We start from the raw sequence: 25,373 nt of genomic DNA on the forward strand, positions 1-25,373 counted from the left end.
CTTCACCTTATGCCACTTCATAGCCCCCCACCTTCCTAGTCCCAACTAGCTTAATTAGCTTATACCAATCCAGATATGCCACCAGGAACATTGGCCCTATGCCTCTCCCTACCATTGCATCATTTAAGACCAGGTACTGATTAACAACATTAATTCAAATAACAACGCCGTTACCGGTGTGACATTTGGCTATAAACAATGCAACCAAACATAGTTGCCATGTCCCATAAACATGTTAAATTGAATAGCCGGCGTATAAGCAGCCGTTTCCTCCAGTGCATGTAAACGCAGCAGCAAAGGCATCAGACTCAAAAAGGACAGTCTGGACTGAGAACATTAAATACACATTCTCATCAAACTCTCATAAGCACTCATAAAAACTAATATATTGGACACTGCAATTGCATAAACACATAAAATGCGTATTTTAATGTCAGTCAAGCACACGGTAGACATAAATTTAAAGGCAGCATGCTGACCTTCCATACACTGTTAACATCCAGCTCACCGGTGGGATGGAGGGATGCAGGGCTGCCGTGATCCTCTCCACTGCTGAATCACTCAGCCAATCACTGACCTAATGTGCACTGGGACTGAGAATCCCCGCTAACAAGACTCCTCTCACCCTCACCACAACCATGACAGTATATATCCTATGTTTAAACCAGGCAACAACCTCCTGTTCTGAAAAGTGAAGCCTAAGCTATAGTGCCTTAAACTTGCATTCTATCTACAGGCCATCAGAGGGCGACTCCTCAGATTGCAAAAATATGTCAGATTGCATGAAAGTCGATGAGAAAATGGCTCAACCTCTCACTTGATTAGTAAACATTGAACATGAGTTTATGGTGTTTCGGGAGGGGCTATATTGTGATTGACAGTTCGCTACCACAGCTGCTACCATTGCTACCACGCTACCAATGCAGTTAGCTACTAAGATGACTCCTAAGAAGTTGAGCTTGAATTATGAAGCTAACTTTGTTAGCAGCTTCACACCAGAATCCAGATGGATCCAGATCCAGTAAGGTTGCTGCTCTGCTGCTTGTGTTCATCAGATCCACCCGTTGCTCCTCCACAGCCCAAATGCGGTCACTTCCTTCACTGGTTGCAAAAATTCAAAGATCGCTATAACCAAAATGCCGAACTGAAGGTTTCCAAATCATAGTCCACAAACGTCATGACTACATCACCATGTTGTATAGAGACTATGTTCAAATACTTACTATACAATAATACTACAAGTTTGTCTAGTGACTGGGGGTCTTCTGTTATCTCATTTAAGATGATCTTTTACCAACCTTTTTTCCCACTAAAAAGTATGTTCACTATCACGCAATAAAAGGGTGACATATAATGGTTGCAGTAATTTTTTCCATTTTGAGACTAATTTCAGGATTTTTTTTTTTTTTTTTTTGCCAGGATAATCCTGACATGAAATCTTCGTATTGTCCCATGGCTAATCATAACCCTCCAATTATGATTATTCATAACCTTAAAAATGTAACGTTGTACACCCTTAACTATCATATTTTTTATTTTCTCCTTTAAACAATAGAGTGTAACAAGTTTCATTCACCTTTCGATAAAATACTTCATATATATGAGACACTAATGCAAGCATGATACATTATATTGCTTTACCTTTTTGAAGCTTTCCGTTTACTGCCTCATCATTATCTCCAGTGGCTGTACGCTGCTTGGTGCACTTCTATGAATCGAGCGGCAGTCATGACAAATGTGTGGAAGCTTGCCACGGATGGCCCTGAGCAGAAGAAACACGGTGCAACAGTTGTGCGGTCGTCCCAGCACTATCGATTCAAACACAGAGGGATCATGCTACAGCAGAGATTGCACTCCCGATACTGCTGCTCACACTGTATCAGTCTCATAAAGGCCGAGGGTACAGTAGCAGGCAGATACAGACCCCCTGGTAGGAGATCAATATCTGCGGTCGGATAAGGTTGCAGAGGTCCTCAGCTTGGGGAAACAACCCCATGTTTAAAAAGAACAACGCAGACACAAGAGGAAAACACAAACACATAAACAAAGGTGTGTGTGTGTGTGGGGGGGGGGGGGGGGGGGGGGGGCTACAAATCTAAAGAGATGGAGTGTGTGCTGATAGAATTCTTCAGGATTTAGCAGGTCAGGATCATTTCATTTGAGTGCTGTTGAATACTGTACAGAGAAAGCAGCCTTATTCATTTCATTCAAGCCAGGCCAATCGCCATCACTCCAACGTGATTGCAGCTCAGACAGCAACATCACACGGTGCCAACACGTCATGCAGTCACCACTGTCACTCCAGAAAACAGAAAAAAAAAGGATTCTGTTGCAGAGTTTCCCTGGATATTCACAGTGCTTTAAAATGCATAATGCATCACACCTACTAATAAGACATCACCACTTCTGGCTTTATTTTATCTTGCAGATTAATTTGGACAGTGTCAAGTAATAGTTTAAGCTAATTCTCCCCAGTGCCAAAGCAGTTATCTCAAATAAAATACAGATTATGCCTGGCCCACTGCACGCACACGCACGCACACGCACGCACACGCACGCACACACACACACACACACACACGCACACACACTACAGTTGATTTGATTAATGAGCAATGCACTGACCATTGATTTCCTGCATTGATCTCTACATACAGAGGTTGTCACAACGTATTTTACACAGCATTTTTGTTGACAGTTTGAGTTGGATTCACCCTAATAGAGTGTAGACCTAAGACCTAGCCAAGCTAGGGAGTTGGACAGTGGAATTAACAACACTGTTCCTGGAAAGGACCACAAAAAATATTTAATCCCAAAATGAGGAATGATGAATAATGCCCCATTTAGCTTAGCTACATTCCACCTGCAGTCCCACAATCACCGGACACTAAACACATCCATTTACTGGCGACACCATAACATAGTCTATCACACTAACAATGAATTACAAAGACAAATCTGCAAGCACACGTCAGCATATAAATACCAGCACATTTGTCCAGCACGACTATTAAATTACAATTTTAAAAGATTTTAAGACTATACAAACTGAATCATGGTCAGATGAATGTTGACGTCAGATAGTAGAAACTGGTCAACAAAAATTACATTTAGCATAGTATTTTTCAAAAACATTGTCACTGGCCATAATGTAGTGTTTTGTATTTTGGGAATTGTTCAGTAGCAATAATATTAGTTGGTTTGTAAAGAAATTAAACAACTATAATGAAGTCTGGTTGTATAGAAGTCTATGAGAAAATTAGCCTATTTCTCTGTTGATGTATTATCTCAGTAAACACTGTAAACATGAGTTTATGGTCTCAATCTCTAGTTTCAAGTCTTCTTCAATCCAGCATGATGTTCATTTAGTACATTATGGTCCATTTAGAGTCCACCAGACCAGAAAGCAGGGGATGCTTTAGGGGCGGGGCTAAATTGTCTGGAAGTTGTCTTTGTCAGTCACTTGTCATTTTAGAACTTGAACTCTTTCACAGTGTCGTCATGAAAGTTAATTTTAACATTTGGTTGCCTAAGAGTGGCCTTGTACTGACCTCTACCCACTCAAGTGTCACTTCTGGCTGCCAAAAAAAAATAAAGATGGCGATGGACAAAATGTCGAACTTGACGCTTCAACACCGATGGGTGACGTCACCCTGACTACATCCACCATAAACCAGACATCTCCTTTCTCGTAGAAAACAGAATATGTGTCTTGATCAAGATGAGCAAACGGGTCAATCAATAATTTCTGGCTGCCTACCACACACACACACACACACACACACACACACACTCTGAACACAATCACAGCCTGGAGGAAACCAATCATTCATCATTTAACACATTTTATTCATATTCAATGCACATATAAAATACAAGGGGCTCTTTGAGAAGACTACCTGTATAGTTTTGCTTGATTAAGATGTGAGTTGGACTAGAAGACGTGTGTGGTTAAGAGAGGCAGTTAGCCAGTCGGTTATCTTCCAGCAACACCATGGCAATGTGAGTCTCTCTCTATGTGGATCGCTCATTAAAGCACAGCAGTGGGTACTGATAAAGAGAATTGGATTACTGTGATTAATACCATGTGTCACTTGTAATGTCTTTAACAGTATGAATCACGGCGCTCCATACACACACACACACACACACACACAAACACACACACACTTATTTTAAAAATGATTCAAGTTGGAAAACTTGAAAACTTCATGTGTCGTTTATAACAAACATGCTTTAATCACTGTTTCTAATGTTGAGGTCAACACTCACTGAGCGCCTGCCTGAAAGTTTTTCCTGGCAAAAACACACACAATGTCACGCATAAACACACATTTATGCACACACTTGGTGATTCGTCATAGTTTGGTCGCCCTCGAGGCTCTACAAGAAACCAGTCGCCATGTGTGAATTCTAAACATAGAAATGCTGCTTTCTCTGTGTATGTGTGTGTGTGAATGTGTGTGTCTGGGTGTTTCGGGCTATTTGGCAAATCCCAGGAGTTCTGCTGTGTTTACAGAGTCCCCAAATTGAGAGCGAGATAATAAGAGAGAGTGAAACACACATGGACACACACACACACACACACACACACACACATACACAAAGTGAGACGTGACAGTAACTTGAAAGGGTGGCTAGGGAAAAGTGTGTGTATGTGTGTGCTGCATGGGACAGACCCCTGGCTGATGCTCTGTCTGGCCCTCAGGCACAGCAGATGTTGCTCTGTTGCGCACACGCACACATGGCTACACACTTAAAAATAAACGTAAGTATCAGCGAGGAACGAATGTCGCCTTGCAGGGAACAGCACAGTCTCATCTATCCATCAGTCTGCATCCCTACAGTATTCCTCCTCCACCCATAAACCCACGGGCAGCATCTTTACACTCCGTGTCATTGAGCTCTCGACCCGTCCATGAGCCAGTGGTTTGCTTTACAACCTGACCTGGAGGCATATGGAAAGCATGTAAACCTGACACCTTTTCTCTTTTGCAATTAAACAATATGGTGCATGTATATGTCTTCAGGCGATGGGTCCTTTGGGGAAAGTGGGGCACCTGCTGGCTGTAGAAAATAGTGTTTGTTTTAATATCTATCTATCTATCTATCTATCTATCTATCTATCTATCTATCTATCTATCTATCTATCTATCTATCTATCTATCTATATGTCTATCTGTCTGTCTGTCTGTCTGTCTGTCTGTCTGTCTGTCTGTGTTGATAGTGATGAGAACTGAAGATGATGAGCTGTGGTCAGGCTGCCAAGCTCACTCTGAGTGCCAACAACTGAAAAGTCTTGTCCTCTCCCACGGAGCCCTGAGATGATAAGTTAGTCAGAGCTGTTTCTTAGGGACAATTGAGTTGAACTGGAAGTCAGCCACAATACAGCTAATGCCAGTTCTTGCTTTTAAATATGCTGCCATCAGGAGGCTGTGGCTATGTCCTGGATCAGACCTTTGGAAATTAAATAATATCATCACATTTAAACTAATCAATAAGACAAGAATGTGTTATTTGTCTATAATGACGGTAATGGGAAATGGCTCTGCATTTATATTACACACACATCCATACTGATGGAAGAGGCTGCCATGCAAGGTGTCACCTTCTCATCAGGGTCTAACTAACATTCACGCACATTCTCGGGGCCAATCTGGTTCAGTATTTGGCACAAGGACACTTAAACGTGTGGACTGGAGAATCAGCAATCAAACTGAAGATCTTCTGATTGTGTTTCTCTTCTAAGTTGAATGTAATACATAAAACATTTACACAATAACTACTTTTTTTTAATTTTTTAATTTTTTAATTTTTTAATTTTTTTCTCTCTCTCTTCTTGTCTAACTTTGTATTACATGTGCTGTCTGATGGGTTGGGTCGGGGGGGGGGGGGGGGGGTTGTTTTTGTGTTTTGTATTGTTTGTTTGGAAAAACAATAAAATGTGTTTAAAAAAAAAAAAAAAAAAAAAAAACATTTACACAAATGACTAAACCCATATCATCATAATATCATTCAACGTGACTTTGAAGCTTTGGGATCCTGCCACTGTGCCTCATGTTGGCTTGGCGGTCGTATAGATCGAAGGAAGTGGTTGGTATATGGTCATATCATAGCTTCCATGCGTGCTGCTGAAGGCTAGGCTCTGGCTATAAGCTGGGTCAGCAGCGGTTAAAGTGCAAGCATCAATAAATATATGGCGGTAGAAAGGTCTCCCTGGGGCAGTAAATGAAATGCTCCTCTGCTTTCATTTCTTCATCAGAGGAGCCATGGACACACACACCCACACACACACACACACACACACAACAAACGCAACACACAACTTGTCAACACCATCAGCAGTTCACAGCTCCCACAGGGCCAGTTATGAACCTGCAAGGCCAGCGCTTATAGATCTCCACTCCAATTGTCTCCCATAATACCTAAACATCCACCTACACTAACACACAGGTGTCACTACTGTACCAGAAAGCAATACGACATGTCCGGAGGTGTTCCTTCTGTTGATGTTAAGGGCAGTTCTTACTCTTTACAACACATCCTCACTGCCAACTCATTGGTTTAGGTTTAGGCAACAGAACCACTTTTTTTAGGAAAAGAAAAACTTAACCTTAGTTAACCTTCTCGCGACTCACTACACTGCAACCGCTCATGTCACTGGCTGGAGACAAATGTTCAGAAACAACAACTCCCAGTGCATCCAGGGTTTAGCAGAAGATTCAACAGCAACATGCCTTTACAAAATCCAGAACACACTCTGAACTGGGACTCTATCTCAAAATGTGAAGATCTAAACCTAAAACGTTCGGTGTGGCTTGATTTCCTTAGAGGAAAGAGAGAAAACAGCAAGAGCTAGGCTGATACAACAGTCACGTACTGACCTTTGTGTAAAACGTTGCTAGAGTGAGCCCATGTATCCGTGGAGAGGTTTGGTGATCTCCATAACCCGAATAAAAGTAGAAACCTACTTTAATTTGTTTTCTTATGAATTGTTGGAGATGCCTTCCAAAGATCTATATTTTAAATAAAGGTCAGTATGTGCCTGGTGCATTGGTCTAACGTTTTCTGGATAGAAAAGATTTTGTATAGAAATATATATTTTCTTTTTTAGGATTTTGATAGTCTTTTTTTCCCCTTTGTTAGTCTTATTGTACTACATAATTTATGCCAAGCTAATTGAAATGCACCAAATTGAAGACAGACACTGCAAGATCATTTGCATTCTAAAACGTAACCAATGGAGACACTTAATATGTAGTCAGGAGAGAGAGAGAGAGAGAGAGAGAGAGAGAGAGAGAGAGAGAGAGAGAGAGGAGTATTAGACAGTGTGTGTCTAATGAAGATAGATGTTGGTGTAACCACAAGTTGTGGAGGCCCCACAGTGCCGCCATGTTGGAGGGGGAAACAGCATTATTAATAATTATCCATATTAATATTGATGATTAAGTGGTTGATATTAATAGTTACTCCTCTAATTAGCATCAGCAGGTGGTAATATGCTGCTGATTAATTTTACAAACGCGTATCAAGCGACAAGTCTGCAGTGATGACAATGCACTCTCTCCCTCTCTATCATTTAGCCAGTGCTCTGTGTGGTGGGTGCAAGGAGACTTGGTCTCCATTTTCTTTTTCTTTCTTGCCCCAGCACAGGGCTCACTACCTAACTCATTTTATAACACGAGCTGAAATGATAAATGGAACTAAGACTCTTATTTTGGTGAATCAAGGTATGTAGCCCAATTGGAAGTGGAGCCTGGCTCTGATTCAGAAGCAAGAGCATCTCATTCAGGTTGAAATGTAACAGGGATGAGAGATTTCTCCAACCAAATGCTCAACAGACATATCTGCTAGTGCAGACATGGCAGGAACAATAATAGGTGAATACCTAAATGTATCCAGTCAACAGAGATCACAGCTAAGAACTGGAAGGATAATATTAGAAGGGTGGATATCATGGATATAGAAGAAATAAACGGATGATATATCAGCAAGTATATGCATGTTAACCTTCAAAGCAATTGACGAAATATAAAGTCTGAAAGGAGGTCAGACCAACATTGAGTCATTTTTTGCTTTCATAACCTAACTTATGCATTTAACTAATACTTATAACCCAACAAACATACTTATTTCAACAACAAAACCACAATCTTTTCTGAAATACTTTATTTGCCTAAACCTAAAAACTAACTCAACTAAGGGACTGTTCGTTATTTTAAGACCCCCCGGACAATTGATCAACCCAATATGTCACATCACAAATATTGAGTGACGAATGGTCAGTTATTAATATTTCACATCAAGAACATCATGTGATGAACATCTGCTCCAGTCACAGAAACTCGCCGACTGTGTGAATATGTTAGTTAATAGTCGTATAATATGACTGTCCCATCATAAGAGCTCTGCTAGATCTGACTGATTAGTTCAATGTGTTAAAGCAACACTAAAGAGTATTTAGTGCCCTAAAATAATGTTTCCAAAATAGTTTCAGTGGTTCATCACCTCAAAACCGGGTGAACGGCACTTCCACATTCACTCTGCAGCCCTCTATTGGCTGTGACCGCACTATTTAACTTTGCCTTGTCGGGTAGCGGTTTTGTAGTTCTAATGAGACTACTAATTTGACCTGCTTTACGGCAAGTGTTACAAAAGCCGGTAGGTGGAGGCTCTGCATAGAGATCAGTGGGAGAACACCTGGCAGGTGCGTGGAAGATACCTTGCAGCTAGGTAGTTTTTAAATTGGCGTCATGGCAGAGTCTGCAAAGACAAGGAGGAGTATAATGTCCGATGAGGTGAAGGAAAGAAAACGGGAGCATGACAAAGAAAGAGCTTGAACGAGAGTGAATATCGGACCGGCTCACACTCGTTGGCGAGAGCTGAAGGAGGCTACAAAATGCAAGACGAATGGTGACTTGGCTTTGTTGCTGCTGGACTTGTAAATAATACCGGTAATCATTTTTTTTCCAACAGTGTGCATCTGTGTACAATACATTGTCGATTATTTTATTGGCTCATGTTAGCTAAGGCGTTAGCTATTGTGCTTATATATATGTAACTATCGCTATGGCTGATGTTAGCTTATCTTAGCTAAGGCGTTAGCTACTCTACCTTGTCACTGGACATTGTTCAAATCATTCATCTTTTCCAGAGCCTGTTCTGCATACAAACAAATAACGTGCGTGCGACGGTAGCCTGCAGTAGGCTAAATTATTTACGACGGCAGTAATGGACAATTCTCTTCCAACCTGTAGGGGGACCGAAGAGGAAAAGTTCTTAAGTGTTGCTTTAAGTGCGCTGATAGCTGCGGCCCTCTTTTAAAGCATGCCGTCCCTCTCTCTCACCCCTTTCACTCTCACGTTCGATCGTTGGGTGACCCACCCCTTAACAAAGAATATTAAGACATAGCCCCCCACCCCTATTTTCCTCTGGTGGTCCATTCCATAAATACCGAACAGTCCCTGAGAAAAAACATGAAATGACACACCGTCCCTGAGATGTCCAGAACTGATACCAAAGGGGAACTTGGAGGACCATCTGACAATTTGGGAGTGAGAATGTGTTGCATTTAGCATCAGCAGATAGTGGAGACCAAAAATGAGCTTAAAGGGAAGTGAAAATTGGACTTTGGTAGCCAGAAATACGCTGCTTTATTTCCGCTGGTTGTGTAAACATAGGAAAATGGATGCTAATGTATTCACCATGTCTGTATTGATACGATGTTACTGTCACTTTAGCTACAGTTTGTAGAAACTCTCATTGACTTACAGAAACAAGAGCAGTAAGTGATGGCAGAAGTGTGGCCCTCTTTAAGGATCCTTGCTTGCTGTTAATGATCTGGCGTTCACTTGGATCCTAACAGACACAGATGCACATTTGTTCCCTTTGTGGCTTTTGAATTATTCATATCACAAAAGTTTTCTTTAATTACAGATATTGAAGACTGGTGTACAATGCAATAAAACAAGTTTTCAAACCAATCGTGTCAGTAGAGTGAGATTGTATAAAGTGCTGATTGTTGGCTTTTGGAAGTACTTTGTATGCCAATAAACCATTCGGCTGAATTCAAATGAGACAAAAAAAAAGACAGCAAGAGATAACAGCAATGCTTAAGGGAGATGGAGAGAAACAACAGGATATTCCTCCTTCTCTGCCACCTCCTCATCCCTTCTTATGCTGCATATTGTTCTATTGTTCCCACCCGGGGAAAACAAATGAATACAAGGCGAGTGGTGAGAGCGGGAGAAGGGAAAGAAGAGAGGGCTGACCTTTGAGAGAATTATGGGATTTGTGTTCGAACAAAGCGAGGAGGCAATATGGCAGATCTGTTCTGTAAAATAGACTATTTGGCAGTGAAACGGCTTGATTGCAAAGAGAGCGAGACAAAAAGGAGAGGCTCACTGTTAATGCAACACTTTGTGAACAGCAGTTCATTGGGGCTGATGCCGCCGTACTAGCAGAGTATGGAGCAGACTGTCTTTACGGAGGTGGGAGTGGGAGGACGCCATTTGATGCATTGCACATTTATCCTCATAATTATCAATATTATAGCAGTTGACTGTTGGGACTCTCTCCTGACGGCCTTCAATGAAACAATGGGATCAGATTCCACATTGTGCGTATAGATATGCTTTATTATGATGATTGTCTTTGGTTTTGAAGAGAAAGTTTCCCCATGACAGTTTAATGCCTTTGCAGAGAGGCACTCACCAAATACTTTGATTTTGTTTGTATGTAAAAACTGCTGAATGTAGATGTTGAATGACCTTGTGGAGACAAACAGGTGAGAGTGGCGCTGCTTTCATGATGACATCAGTAACACATACACTGCACACAACACAGACACACATACAGCACCACAGCATTAACCAATGGTTTGGCACCAGTTATACTGCTGTTGGCAGTATGTGGGTCTGGGATCTGTTTTAAGAGGTGATATCGTACCAATATTGGTATTTTTTACATTTAAACTACTTGTGACAACATTGTGAGCATTATCTGGGGCACATATTGATACATTTAATGCTTAATGGGTTTTTAAATTCTCACCGACAGTATGGTTAGGGTTCATTTTAGATGCAGAAGGTATGCCTTTCCAATATGTACTATTGAATAAAAGCCACATATTGATCAAACTAATATAGTTCTCACCATAACACACCAGTTCTAACTTATAAACTCTTACACACACTAATGCTGTTCCCCCCTGCCTCCCCGGCTGCCTGGTGTCTCAGCGAGACGCTCCTTTCTGACCTCTAAAAATATGGCGACGGCAGATTTGTGGCTTGCGCTGATAGCCAATCAGATGGCTTGTGTCATGCAGGGCAGACGACCCCCGTCGAGTCTTAAATCACATTTTCTCCACATTGTTCTCTCCCTCAGTCTCTCTGTCTTCTTTATTGCTTGGTGGCGATGGTTTTATATAGATAGTACGGTGAGTTCCTGCAGGGAGGCTGACAGCCGGAGAATCTGAGCGCATCAAAACCAAACCAGAGTGTAGAAAAGAACGAGACAGCTATCTGTGTGGGAAATAAAATGAAGATTTTAAAAATCAGTCGTTCAGAGCCTGGACTGGTCCAGTTTGCAGTGATCAGAGATGTTACACACCACATGCTTTGATCCTGCATGTGTCCATCTGCTGGATTAGCCTTGTTCCACTAACACGGGCAGGCACATACGCACACAAGCAAACACTCATCCTCTAGCATGCACTCACACAGAAGCACAGGCCAAAGCTTTGATCAGTAAATAACGTGGTCTCATGGGCTTCTCTATACACATATATCCAGTACATTTGCTGTGAGGTGCCTGGTAATAGCTTGGTGTGGAGGGATCCAAGCTCTGGCCAATCAGCTGGGCCCTTTGACCCCCATCAAGCCTGGAGTCGTCTTCATACAAGACTCTAATTGAGATACAAAGCTGAACTTTAGTCAATCCAACTTTGGGACCAATCACAAAGACAATGGGTATGTTGAGAAATCCAATTCACGAGTTTGGTACGGTGAAAGAACTGGCAACTGCTCCTGGGGTGGCCTTTCCTCTCACCCAAGGCATACTAGGATATGTCCCAATCCCCCTGCAACCCCACCCAAGACACGTGTGTATAGAGAATAGTATGCACGTTTTTGAGGTGTTCAACATTAAATATCCAGGCAACCTTCTCCAATCGGTTGCACCAATTCAAAACTAAGAGCAGTGGCTGCACAAACCCCATCATTAGTTGAAATGTAGCAAACAATATTGCAATGATTCGGATTGCAGATGAAATACGTGTAAATGAAATCAAAGTGTAAAGAAAAACAAAAGGAAGAGGTAAAAAAGAAAAAAAAGAAAAAAGTACTGACTTAGTCTGGAAGCTCATACTGACACCATAAATACAATATGCAGAAATACTGTAATTGCAGCAACTCAATTTTTAAACGTTGATGACATTTGAAACTACATTTGGATTTCCCTTTTGGGCTTGATGGTTACTTAGGCAACTGTATGAGTATTCAGACATTACGGGGAAAACTGGCTGTAGGAAGAAGGAAAACAACACACCAAACAGATTAAGGCACATTCTGTTCTTCAGTTAGTAGTATTAGTAGTATTTTTTAGTAGAAAATCCATTCTTCTGTTAGTATTGTCGGCGTTAGTAGTTTAAGTATTTAGTACATAGCAGTCTACGAGCAGGAGAAGGAAAGGTGAAGAGAAGTTATCCAAGTAAATGCAGAAGAGGTGAGGAAGTAGAGTAAATGTTAGTTCAGTGTGTGTTGGCAATAGAAAACATGCACATGCAAGACTGCTTCATTTCACCACTCTGGTGTCACAAGGTGCTTTGTCTCTTTATTGTTGTAATTATAACTGCAATCCGTTTTGCCCACTTTGGTATATGGTTATTACAATTTAGAATGTGTGACCACGATGTTTCTCCAATCTTTACCAAGTGGTTTTGATGACTTGAACATACAAATATCCTTAATTCAACAATGTATGGATAATGCTGCCTTTGGTGTCCCTACAATGGTATCCTGTCAAATAAAATTAAACCATTTCTACAAACCATGAGTTTGTTGAATGTCTATATTTCTAAACAAATGTATTTCACGTTTGCAGAAATGCACAATGCCATGTGGTTAACATTTGGTTTAACATGCAGATGGAGTTTGATCCGTTGACATGCAAAATTAGTAATTGTTATTAATTCATCCATAGCAATATAAAGTCATGCTGACCCTTAACCCATTTAGATCACATATCGATCATAATATCCACTTATTTTACAATATATACCCCCAAAACTAAATTGAATATGTTATTCATCCTGAAAAAACAAAGAATGACAAATCTTTACATCAGCTAATACCAACCAATTTCCTGCAGAGTGCTAGAGAAGGTTGGGTTGTGAGCCAATCTTTCCAACCACCAAATCAAATTCCTCCCAGAGTTTATCTGGTTTCACTCGCAAATACTTCATGGTACAGAAGCTAGATACTTCTAGAACTTCTCCTCCATGTAGTGGAGCTGTGTGTAGGTGGAAGCTGGAATTAATTGTTTTGGAAATCTATTCATTTGCATTTACATGTTCTGAGTCGGTAGCACTGGCACCTTTTTTAAAATCCAAAATCAAGAATTGTTGCCTTTTGCAACAATTTAAGAATCGTCCTCTGAAAAATGGTGCGTTGGAACCAGACGGTGGCCTTGACCACGTGTAACACATAATAGATGAAACATGCATATCCTCGTGTGCATAATAGTGGGCCGGTTCCATGCGATGAAGGTTGTGGCTACAGACGTCTGGCTCTGCGGAGCGTGTCCAGATGGTCATCTGTTGTCCCGGCCGTGGCCAGACAAGATTAATCCGATGCCTGACGCATCAGCAGAGCTGCTGTGAACCTCGCCACGCCAACCTCCATGTTGCCAGATCACCATTAGCATAGCATAGCTTCCACTGGCATCGCATTCCACTCACTGAATAAGTCATTATGCCAACAGCCCCGAGCCAAATGAACAGGACACAAACAAACTGTGGAATGGCAGACTGAGGGAAGCATGCAATGTCCAGGAGGCTAATACGGCATAATGTTAGGACAATGCCAGAACAGCAAAGAGTGCTTTCCAACTGGTGGATACAGTCCTGGTGGTTTAGCTACAAGATAACAGCACAGTGTGCTGGGCAACTTGGTCCAGCTGATAGGTGTTATACAGATCTGTAATGAACCCGCTATTAGCTGATATCCTGGCCACATTTAAGCTTCCATTAGCCATGTTTAAATAGCATTATACACAGCAAATTACAGATAATCCCCAACGGGGGAAATAACATTTAGTCAATTATATTTTCCCCAAAAACTGACTGCTGATAAAAACACAATACGTAGTGGAATTCAAAAGCCAAATAAATGCTCTTTTCCAACCATTCAAAGTTTAGAATATATATAATATCATATGGACTTACCACAGCAGACCGCATGCTAATGAAATGTAGAGTGGGCCAATTTCATCATATCTGGAAAGATCTGTGATCATGTTATCTGTCTCTGTTCGGTCTGAGGTTTAATTCTACTGCAACACTCATGTGTCTGTACATCATTTACATTAAAGGACGACACATTGACTGTCTGTCCAAACCTATGGTCACACTTGGTGCAGATTTGAAATTTATTTCCTCTCAGTAATAGTTGGATTTCAGAATGGCAGTGGTAAATATTGCAGCACATATTACTGCACGTCTCAATGCAGCATGTCCACTGATCAAAGCTTCCTGCCCTGAAATAGCCGAGGAAATGTTTGAGCTTCACTTGGCTAATTTACAGGAGAGAACATCCAAGCAGCAGGGCATGGGTTTACTAATGATACATTTAAACACACACACACACACGCACCGAGAGACACACACACGCGCGCACACACACACGCACCGACACAAACGCACTGACACACACACACACAGGGGCACACACACACACACAGGCGCACACACACACTAAGTAGAGCTAGTTGACATTTTCTCATAACAGCACAGCAAAGTCTTAACAATAAAGACATTTTGTCTCACAACTCAATTAGACTGAACTGAATAACACTTTCTCTCACTTAGTGAGGACGCAGATAACTACATCTAAATGTGCTCAATAATTCACAATCAGAAACATCAAATTAAAATGTGTAATTTCCATTACCATTTGTGTATCACCAACATTTTTAATGAAAAACTGAAGTGGGGGAAAAATAAAAGCTCTAAAGCTTGTGGTGAGAAAATATGATCCTGAATACATTACACTTGGACTGATTATGGCAGCAGTGATGATGGGTGAGGGTAAGCAGACATGTATTATTTATTTTATTTTATTTAGGTAATTATGGCTAACAGTGGCATGACCGTTTCCTTTGTTTATGTCATATTTTTTTCATTTATTTGAGAAGGTTGTCGTCAATGAAGTTCTAAAAGGTTCAGGGTTTGGTTTGTTTGTTCTGGGCTACTGTAGGAACATTGCGGTGCCATGATGAGGCACCGCAATGACTCAATGTAGATCATTCTAAGCTCAAAAAACACAATGATAGTTTAAGGTAATGCAAGCATGTGGACAAGTATACAAAAAATGTCTTTATCCATCAGGTTAAGGGAAAGCTGATCACAGAGGGTGTTAATATGCATTTTGAAAAAGCACTTTGTTTAAGGGTCAGACAGTCCCTGAGTTTCTGAGCAAACGTGTCACGGCTACTAGGAAAGAAGGATGCAGAGATGGAAGGAAGGAAAGAGGAGGGAAGGGAAGAGGCTCCGAAAGAGTAATGAACCCAAAACATTGAGGTATTTGTTTCACAGGGGAAAGAAATAAATAAGCATGAAAATAATAGTCCTCAGCACTTAGGTAGCAGGACAACAACTAACGGGAAAGAAAATGGCCAATTAATGCGGGGGGAGCGAAGGTAAGAAGATATATGAGACAGAGAGAGTAATATTTGGGAAGGCTAAACATTAGGGATAAGGCCTGTGTGAGAGGAAAAGCTTCTCACGCAAACGCATGCAGTCCTAATCTAGAAACAATTAAAGCCATGCTAGCTGGATGTGATGTATGTGTGTTTCATAATGTGCATCAGCTGCTGAAAAAAAGGCTACGTGCTGTGAGTTTTCTCAGCATTTGGACCATCATGGGACAATAAATCACTCCACTGACACCCAGGGTGATAATAACAGAGCTAATGTTTGTTTGAGCTTTTATTGTAGGCGCGATTTCTTTTAAAAAAATGGTTTGTATTTTTTTTTATCTGATTGAGCTGCCTGTTTAACTCATCATTGAATCATACAGAATCCGATCCAAAGTGCATACACAAAAACTCCATAGAGACGTATCATCTTTTTAAGTAACATTCTTTAAAGAACATGGTCTTAAAGGCACCTACGCTTGCATCATGTTTCCTGCCTCCACCTGCTCACTGGCCCTCTCCTGCATGGTCTTTTCTCAAGCCGGGGCCGTTTCAATGTGATTGCAGTGCTGAAAACAGGGCAGAGTGAGAGGAGTGCCCGTGCAGACAAATGGATATTTTACTGGCCAGGTATATCTTAAAACAATCAGAGGCTTGATGAATTGGCTGAATGGCTGATGTATGGCTGGAATGGAAGGGGTATTTGGAGAAGGTTTGAGTCAGGGAAATGCACCTCATCAATCAGCATGATTAAAGGTTTTGGCTGGGCTGGAACAAACTCAACACTGTAAGCCTGGCCTTAAAGGCACAGTCTGCTGTGAGGAGGTACAGCAAACAAACCCATCATGTGGTTTCACCGATTGGCAGTTGCAATCAACTGTTGTGGTTGTGTGTTTGTGAGAACCCCACTATGGAGCGTGTTTAAAAAGTAGAGCTATTTTATTTGGATTTACTAGATATTAAACTGCCAACAACCATAGACTGTATGTAGTCATTGAAGATACTGTCACTGTGACGTCACACATCTCTTTGTGGATGATGTTTTGAAGCCATGAGTTGGCATTTTTCACACACTGTGAAAGTGTTAAAGTTGTCAGACGATAACACAGTTCACTTCGCAGACCAGACAATGCAACCTGTCAATCATATAACCGCGCCCTGAAAGCATCCCCTGCTTTCTGTTCTGCTTGACACTAAATGGACCATAATTGACTAAATGAACATCATGCTGGATTGAAGAACACTTGAAACAAGAGAGGGAACTAACTTTACTGAGATAATAAATCCAGAGAGAAGTAGGGCCATTTTCTCATCGACTTCCATACAATCAGAACTTCTCTTTGCAACCAGCAGAGTCACCGATGGCCAGAGGAGAGAATGCAAGTTAAGGCACTTCTAAATAGGCTTTACCTTTTAGAGAACGAGGCTGCCTCCCGGCAATGACTCACTTCTACATCTTCCTATGTCAACACGTACTATTGTGTTCTAGTCATTGAGGACAAAGTCGGGTATAGCCAGATGTTTGGGGCAAGATATATGACACCCCTTCCTCACTCGTCTGAATTTGTTAGTGTATCTTGGTGATTTGGTACTTAGTTTCTCAAATAGTTCAAGTCTACCAAATCCAACCCTACATTATAAACCAAGGAGGAGCGAGATAGCAAAGACAATAAATACATGTCACCTTCATAATAATGACAGCCCCCCCACCCTCCATCTCCCATCTGCACAAATGAGAAACTCCTAATTCATTAAACACACAAATGCATACACTCCAGTGGACACACACTGACAGCGGCATTCTATATACATGCCCCGTGGCCAAATCCGTTGTAGGCAAGACCCTTAAACGATAAATACAGCTTCGCGTCAGCAGCTCTGCATATTTAAAGCTACTAATGGCTTCCTGCAAAGCTCTCGCTCTCACAGACGTACACTAAGCCAAGGAGAAAAAAATCATTGGTGCAAAAGTAGGGAGTTTTGTCAGCAGAGTGCCATCTCCAGGCGAACAGGTACTGTAATGGCCTGCTGGTTAAGGTCAAGTGCAGGCTTTATCCAACGGAGGCTAACTTGCTGGCTGGAGAACTTTCCCCTGCTTTCTAATCTTTAAGTTCGGGATCTCGAAATGGCTTTTTGAGATGTGAAATATTTTGTTATTCCATGTCGATCCATTAATTATTTCCTTCATTCTCATTCATGGGCAGCCCTCGTCAGCCACTGGAGGCTTTCAGGAAACACGCCATCTGTCAGGGGTGGGTTCTGGCCAATCAGACGGGTTCCAGACCCAAGATCATTTTCCAAAGGAATTCTCTAGGTTTCGTTGTTGAGTGTGAAAGGGGTTATCAACCTGTAGGTCCAGTACGCCACTCTTGGCTTGACGGAAGAATGTTAAAGCCAAAAACATGATTGGTCAAAATAACACAAATATTAGATATTTAGAATATCGTTTGTTGGTCTTTTATAATAGCATATGGAGATACGCATAGTTTTCCACATGATTGGTATTGGACCGTTGGACCGTTATTGAAGTGTGACTATTTGTGTATTTGTAATGTTTTCACATGGTATTGGGTCCAAAGTTATAACATTAAAATACTGAGATTTTTTTTATAATACATCAAAATCAATTCAGTTTGGTTTCTTGCATGAGAATAAAACAGAAATGAACCTAGATAAGAGTAAAAATGCCAAAATAAGACAATAATAGGGAATAAATGAAACGTCTATATGTTTTACTTTACTCAATACTCGACTTAATGTCTTGTTAGGCTGGTTATTTTTGGCAGTGGAGCTACTTAGTGAACTCAAGTACATACGATGATTGACTGGAAAGCCCAGTGGTTATGAGACCCACTGGAGCTGAGTACACACTCCCTCCCTGTCCCACACCATCATATGTTTAGTGAGGTGAAGCCATATGCTTTTGTCCATTGCCAGAGGGGTAAACACGAACACATAGTCTAATCTGAGAGCAAACAGTGGCACATGTTAACCAGCAGGGATACAGTTACCCTCGACACCATGAGGCCTGCAGCACATCAGACACACAGAGAGAAACCACAAAGTTAGAATGTGTGATTGATCCATCTTTTACTTTACTTGAATTTTTTCTCCACCTTTGCACTTTTGATAAACGATTTGCTCCCAATATCTGAAACACTTCCTTTCTCGGTGGCATTTTGCCACATAAACATAACTGTTGCCTAGCTTTCCATTCAATTCAATGTTTTCATTGTCAATCAATCTATCAATCCTTCTGCAATAACAACCAAGTTGCCAGCTAAACTGCTAAAAGTCTTAGTAGAAAACCATGGGATAAGTTGAATGTTTTGTGAACCAAAAATACATTTTATAATAGTTTCATGCAGCCTCGAATCACGCCTGCAGAAACACAATGAAACAGTTGTTTAGAACGAGGCAACAAAAGTGACGGGAGGGAAGAGGCGGTTGTTTTGGTCGGAAATGCTACTATAATACAGCTTTGAAGCAGTAATTCACAAGGAATCAAGACCCACAAGTGGGTCACAAGAGTTTGAATTAGGTTCCCCAAATAAATTTTGTCTGTAGTTGTTTATTTGACATTAATATCTGCAATAAATTTTTGAGCCCCAAGGGGGAACCTAAACGTTGGTATCATTGGAATAATTGTCGCTGCTTAAAACATTGAATCTACTTTGTAAGGCTAGTGTACATTCTGTTTTTTTCTGAGAGGAAATAAAAAAAGATGTGAACTCCACCTAAATGCATTTAGTTGGTCTCATTTATAAGGTGTTCAACATGTGTTTATATTTGTCGCAACACAAACACAAAAAGTAAGTATATCTCAAACATATCTCACACATCTCCTAAAAAAACAGTGGTTACCCGTTCCAGATAATATAAGGTGATGTGGAAATGGTGGTAATGAAGGTCGGGATTCTCTTCTTACGATTTACAGATGAGGCCTATTGTGGTTTTGTTCACGATCATTTAAAAAAAATGGTTATCAGAAATAAAAGGTTTTGGGAAACGCTGAATTGAAGCATCTGAATAAGCGATAAGTGAACAGAGAGACATTGCAAACCACATACTGAGAACATCAATGCTATGTGTCATCTCAAAGAATCACCTTTAAGCCTTTATGCTTAACACACACACACACACACACACACACACACACACACACACACACACACACACACACACACACTCCTCTAAATGAGTGAAAGGTGGATATTGCCCTATATCTTTATTCTGGTCTACTTTAATAAGATAGAAAGAAAAACCCCAGAAACCAAAACAATGTGGAAATTAAATCAGTTCCTTCCATCCAAACAAATGACAGCACAATCTAATTTCGGACTCAGGCAGCAGACCTTTGTTTCCGTCATGTGTCGCAATATATACCTGCCCTGTGGGGAAGGTGGGCACATCCACACAGAGGAAAGGGGTTAGGAATTAGACTGGTGACAAAAGATCAGATTGATGAGGAGGAAAATGAAAGAAACAATCAAAGGAGACAGTGCTGCGAGATGCAAACAGTGTTGCAACTGGGCCAAATCCCAGTGTCCAACAAACCACTCAGTAAGAACACATGAGAACCCAGCAAACATTCTGATGTTCTAAATACGGAGTGTGTCCAAAGCTGAGATATGACATCACAACTCATTTTAGTATGTTCATATCCGACAAAGGGAAGTAGCATCATGCCTGCAATATTTCAAACAATGTCAAATGCCTTTTTACATATGCTAAAAGTGTGAAAAAAAACAGATATCAGCAGCAGAAGCCAGTTTGAACCAGCTCTGAATAACAGGAAACACCAAGTAAGGAGCTCAGATTCCTGTTACAGCAGCAGGACATGGAATCAGCAACAACTGACAGAGAAAGGTGAGGAAGAAGGAAAGACGAGAGATAGAGAAAATAAGAAAGACAATAGTCCTAATGGAATCACACAGAAAGAAAGAAAGAAAGAAAGAAAGAAAGAAAGAAAGAAAGAAAGAAAGACGTCATCACATGACAGCAGGATCCTTACCTAGGACGCCCAGCCGGTAGTTGACAGTTATGACAATCACATTTCCATAGCTGGCCAGGATGCTGCCATCAAACATATTCCCAGTTCCTTCCATGTAGGAGCCCCCGTGGATGAAAACCATCACCGGCTTGGGGCTTCCACTCTCCCTAATGTCTGGAGGAGGGGGGAGGAAGAGGAGGAGGTGGAGAAGGCAGAAGGACTGATTAGATGACAGATTGAAGGTGACAGCCAGAGATACCATTTCAATACTAACTTGGCTCTGGCCACCTCTTTATTTATTTATTTCTGATTTTTTTCCTGAGGGATCTTGGCACACTGTTGTTTTAACATGGAGACCTTGTTAGTTTGAGGCGTTGAACCCTTGGTTTTCTTCAACATGAAGGCCGTGACACATTATTTATTGTATACGTACAATCTATGTCGGTGTTAATGAAACAGGGTTTAAATTGCAGTTTTAATTCAGGCAATGGGCTGTCAACATGCAAGAGTGGCAATCTAAACTGTCAAACCGTGTTGAGGTAAAACTTTTGCGATTCTTCTGGAGGAAAATCGAATAAAAAAAAGAGGGGAGGTGGGGGCATATTAAGTTGGACATTTTGTTATGAAAAAGCACTGCTTTATCGAAACTTTAATTTGAAATCAGGTTAGCAAGTCATTGCTGTTTAGCTGTAGGGAAATGTTCGCCTTGACTTTGTGAATATAAATGCATGTGAGCACTTACTGGCAGCATGGGGAATCAAACCCAACTCACAACTGAATGGCACATGGCTCTTTTTCTAAAATGATATTAAGTGCTAATGTGAAGGACAGGATGTTTATTCAGCTTCTGAATTGCAGCTCAAACATTTCCATAAATCACAGTATAATAAGACAGAAGCTAAATAAAATATGCGCGGCATGATGAGTTGTCACAGTGAAATTACTTATAGCAGGAGGCGTGTTTCTATTAACGCGGGCCGGTTTTGAATGTGCAGTTGTGAAACGTGAGGTCAAGGTAGGAGAACGGCGAGCCTGCTGTTAGCAGCAGAATCGCTCCTATTAAAATGTGTCACATCTGGCTGATTAGCGTCAAAGAAAGGAGGGCTGTATTGTAACGCTTTAGCCCCTTGACGTGGTTCCAATGTGGGCAAAAATAAGGATGAGGAGACTCGGGAGAGATCTGACGCTGCAACCCACGTTCAAAACAAGGTTTCACTTTCATCTGCTGCATCTCGGAGACGGAGCTTTTCATCTCGCTTCCTAACTATCTCCAGCAGCACATGCGGCGGCACACATCGTTTATCCCACTGATGTTTTAGCACTGAGGGACTCAGATCCAGGGAGAGATCAGTGGGTCTATGCGGAATTAAAAATTAACCAAGCAAGAAAATAGAAACGCGTTACCCTCTGAGACAAGTGAATAATAATAATAATAAAAAAAACTATCTTCAGTTGTTAGGGGAGGAAGAACGTCGGAGAGATAGTGTGGCAAAGTAGTGCCACAGTGTGTGTTTAAATACTCCCGAAATAATGTATACACCTCAGGGAAAAACTTCAACTCTGAAGGAACTTAATCGCACTAACAAACAGTGCTAGGAAGGTGCCTCAATTATACTTTTAAATCGAGTGAAAATGCTCTACTGTAAGGAATGTATGACGATATGATTCCTTTGATGAAAGTATGTCTTGCCTTGATAAAACGCCATATTGAAATAATAAGAAAACTAAAAATTGGTGGGTTTAACCTTCATTTCCATCCCTGGTGTATTAATAAAGGCGAAATATAATACATTTCTGAGGACATTATGCGGCAGAAATAGGAGGCTGGAATTTTATATCAGTGTGAATATATATTGGACAACTGCAAAAAAATAGTTTTCTTACCAACAGAGCTTGAATAGACACAAAAACATAAATTGGCAAAAGGAAATGGGCTGAAAAAAACAAAAACATGAAAATGAATGAGGCGCGTCGAGGTAAAAAGCCGTCTCCTTGTGTGTCTACTGTGTTTGTCCTCTCCTCCGCCTCTCGCAGTGCAGAGCTCATTACATCACTTCCATCACCCTCTGTCCTTTGTACTGTTACTTTCTCCCTCCGAGTTGTTCGGCTCGGTCCGTTGCAGCAGGCAGTGGCCACAATGTAGCGGCACATCATAACTCTCCTCTGGAATGCTTCCAGAAACTCCTGACAAAAAAGGTCAGGGGATTATGGCAGGAGCACGTGCCTGTGTGTGTGTGTGTGTGTGTGTGTGTGTGTGTGTGTGTGTGGCTCACAGTGCAGATATGTGTGGACCTAATAGGAGTGGAAGTGAGGACAAAAAGCACAAATCATCAGCATGTCAAGGAAGATCATGTTGATGTTGATATCATTGCTGAATGCTGGCAGCCATGATGATGATGATGATGATAATGAGCGTGGCATACAAGCCCTTCTCACCGGCAAGGCATCGAATATTGCTCGGTCTGTGCTCGTGTGCTTTTGACACCAATGCTAATTGTTCTATTACACACAGGACTTTCACCCCGGAGACTGCTGTTTATGTCACACGTGAACTCAAATTCAAAAGGTTGTCTGACGTTACTTGAATTGTTAGTGTCGATAGTAAACGTGCTGGTCACTTAGAATCTGTGAAAACCACACTATTCCTAAAGAATTGGGTGATTGTGTTGCCTAAACCTAACTTCCTGTGAAGACAGGTGTTTCCGGAATGACACCATGCATGTAACGAGCGTATATCGGCACGCCATCACCGCCACGAGCAAAGGTGACGCTAGAGGGGACAGTAGTACTTTGGAGCTCTGACCATTTAACACGTTTTCTTGCCCTTTTTATCCCACGTCCCTTGGTCTGAGCGTCTCATTTAGGGATGGGGGCGGGGCCACATCCCTGAAGCTCATACAGACACTAACGGGTCTCTGAGTCATCGGTATCAGACAACATGGGGCGGGCTGGAGGAGAGCACAGGTGGATGACGATGTTGATGCTGCTGCTGCTGATGATAATGCCATTTATTCGATCATGTTGAAGACAACTATGATGAGGACGATGTTAAAGATGAAGCAAAGGAAGAGGATGCTACTGGGATCTAAGTCTTCATATAGAAATTCTATATTTAAAGCCAAGACGATATTGATAGTTTCTCATATCAGAGCTGTATGATATCTCACTGTTTCCTGAATGTGTGTGTGTATATATCCATATACATATACATATGTATGCTCTCCAGTGTTCCACGAACATATTCAATTCTGCTGCAGTGGTCTACATCCAGCACGGCTGCCTCTGTTCTGTTCAGCGCTGAAGGTCAGCGGTAATGAGGTGAGGTTAGGATCAAATTGTCTTGGCAATGTGTGAGCATTTGATGGATTTACCTGAATGGATTGGCTGAAACAGGTCCCGCTGTATATTGAAAACACTGTATCTTGAGGTTTTAAGTTTAAGCAAGTAGTATGGGAATGATTTCCTGGAATCCTTCATTGGCTGCCTCAGCGAGACTCAGAGCCAACACAAATGCAAAATCCAGTTCCTCCCATTTCTCCAACTCATCAATCCATCCACCCTGCTAATTGCAAACTGTGTGTTTTTTCACCACTTTTTTGTGAAGTATTGACATTGATGGGATTGTTTTTAATAGCAACATTTTATTGATCCTTTATTATTGTGTTTAATGTTACATGATATTTGGGCTTTGGATTCAGACAGGAGCATCCAACTGCCCTCTAGGGTTTTTCCACAGCGAGATGAAAGCGTGCTGTGGGAAGAGCTAAAATGAGATGCAATCTTGTAATGATTCCACCATTCACTCTTTCCAGGGTGTGTTGGTGAGGGAGAGCTTGTCAGAGGACAGGTAGTACACCAACATGGAGTAGATGGCTGCTTCCTCCAGGATGAGGCTATGATCAAAGAGATTCAGGTGCTTGAGATTTCTCTGAGCAAACCCTAAGAGATGCCCTCGGGCCGGTATCGTCTCCCCTTGCTGGTGTAGAGGACTTATCAAACCAGCAGCAGACACAAGGAGCAGAGGTGTTTTATTATCCTGGCTTCAGCCTATTTCAGGGAGCAAAGCCATGGGGACGCGGGGCAAAAGCAACAGGAAACAAGATGAGGCCCAGTGGTGAACCCCGGCTCTAACACGCAAGTGTTCCTGTGTAATCAGTGCAGCTCTGCGGATGTAACTGGGAGCGGGTCTACATATCCACTGAGATGGCATGAGAAGGAACATGTAATGGCATGCAGATTTGATGGCATATTAAGGACTTGTGAGACCAGATTCAAGCTCAAATATTTCTAGCGCTTAAAATGATTGTTGTCGACCTTAAAAAGAAGTAAAAGTCAAAGATAATAGATGTAGTGCTTTTAAGGTGCATTCACAAAAAAAGTGATGCTAATTTTAAACTTATGTTTCTAGTTTGAGTTTGACCGCAGGATTAGTTGTATTTATTTGCAACATCTATTGTGTTTAATCATG

At 41.4% G+C, this 25,373-nt stretch overlaps 1 protein-coding gene across 3 annotated transcripts in view; it reads right to left on the reverse strand.

Moving 5' to 3' along the window:
• The window catches only part of nlgn1 (neuroligin 1), a gene marked incomplete at its 5' end in the record, with an annotated part of 300,184 nt that overhangs the window by 180,822 nt on the left and 93,989 nt on the right, over nt 1–25,373 (reverse strand). For all 3 annotated transcript variants that reach the window (XM_084011556.1, XM_084011555.1, XM_084011557.1), the window contains one exon: nt 20,927–21,079. In XM_084011556.1, the coding sequence (XP_083867682.1) occupies nt 20,927–21,079 (153 nt within the window). The remainder of the gene's footprint in view (nt 1–20,926; nt 21,080–25,373) is intronic.

Source organism: Eutrigla gurnardus, assembly GCF_963514095.1.
Source record: "Eutrigla gurnardus genome assembly, chromosome: 6".
Classification (NCBI taxonomy): Eukaryota; Metazoa; Chordata; class Actinopteri; order Perciformes; family Triglidae; genus Eutrigla; species Eutrigla gurnardus.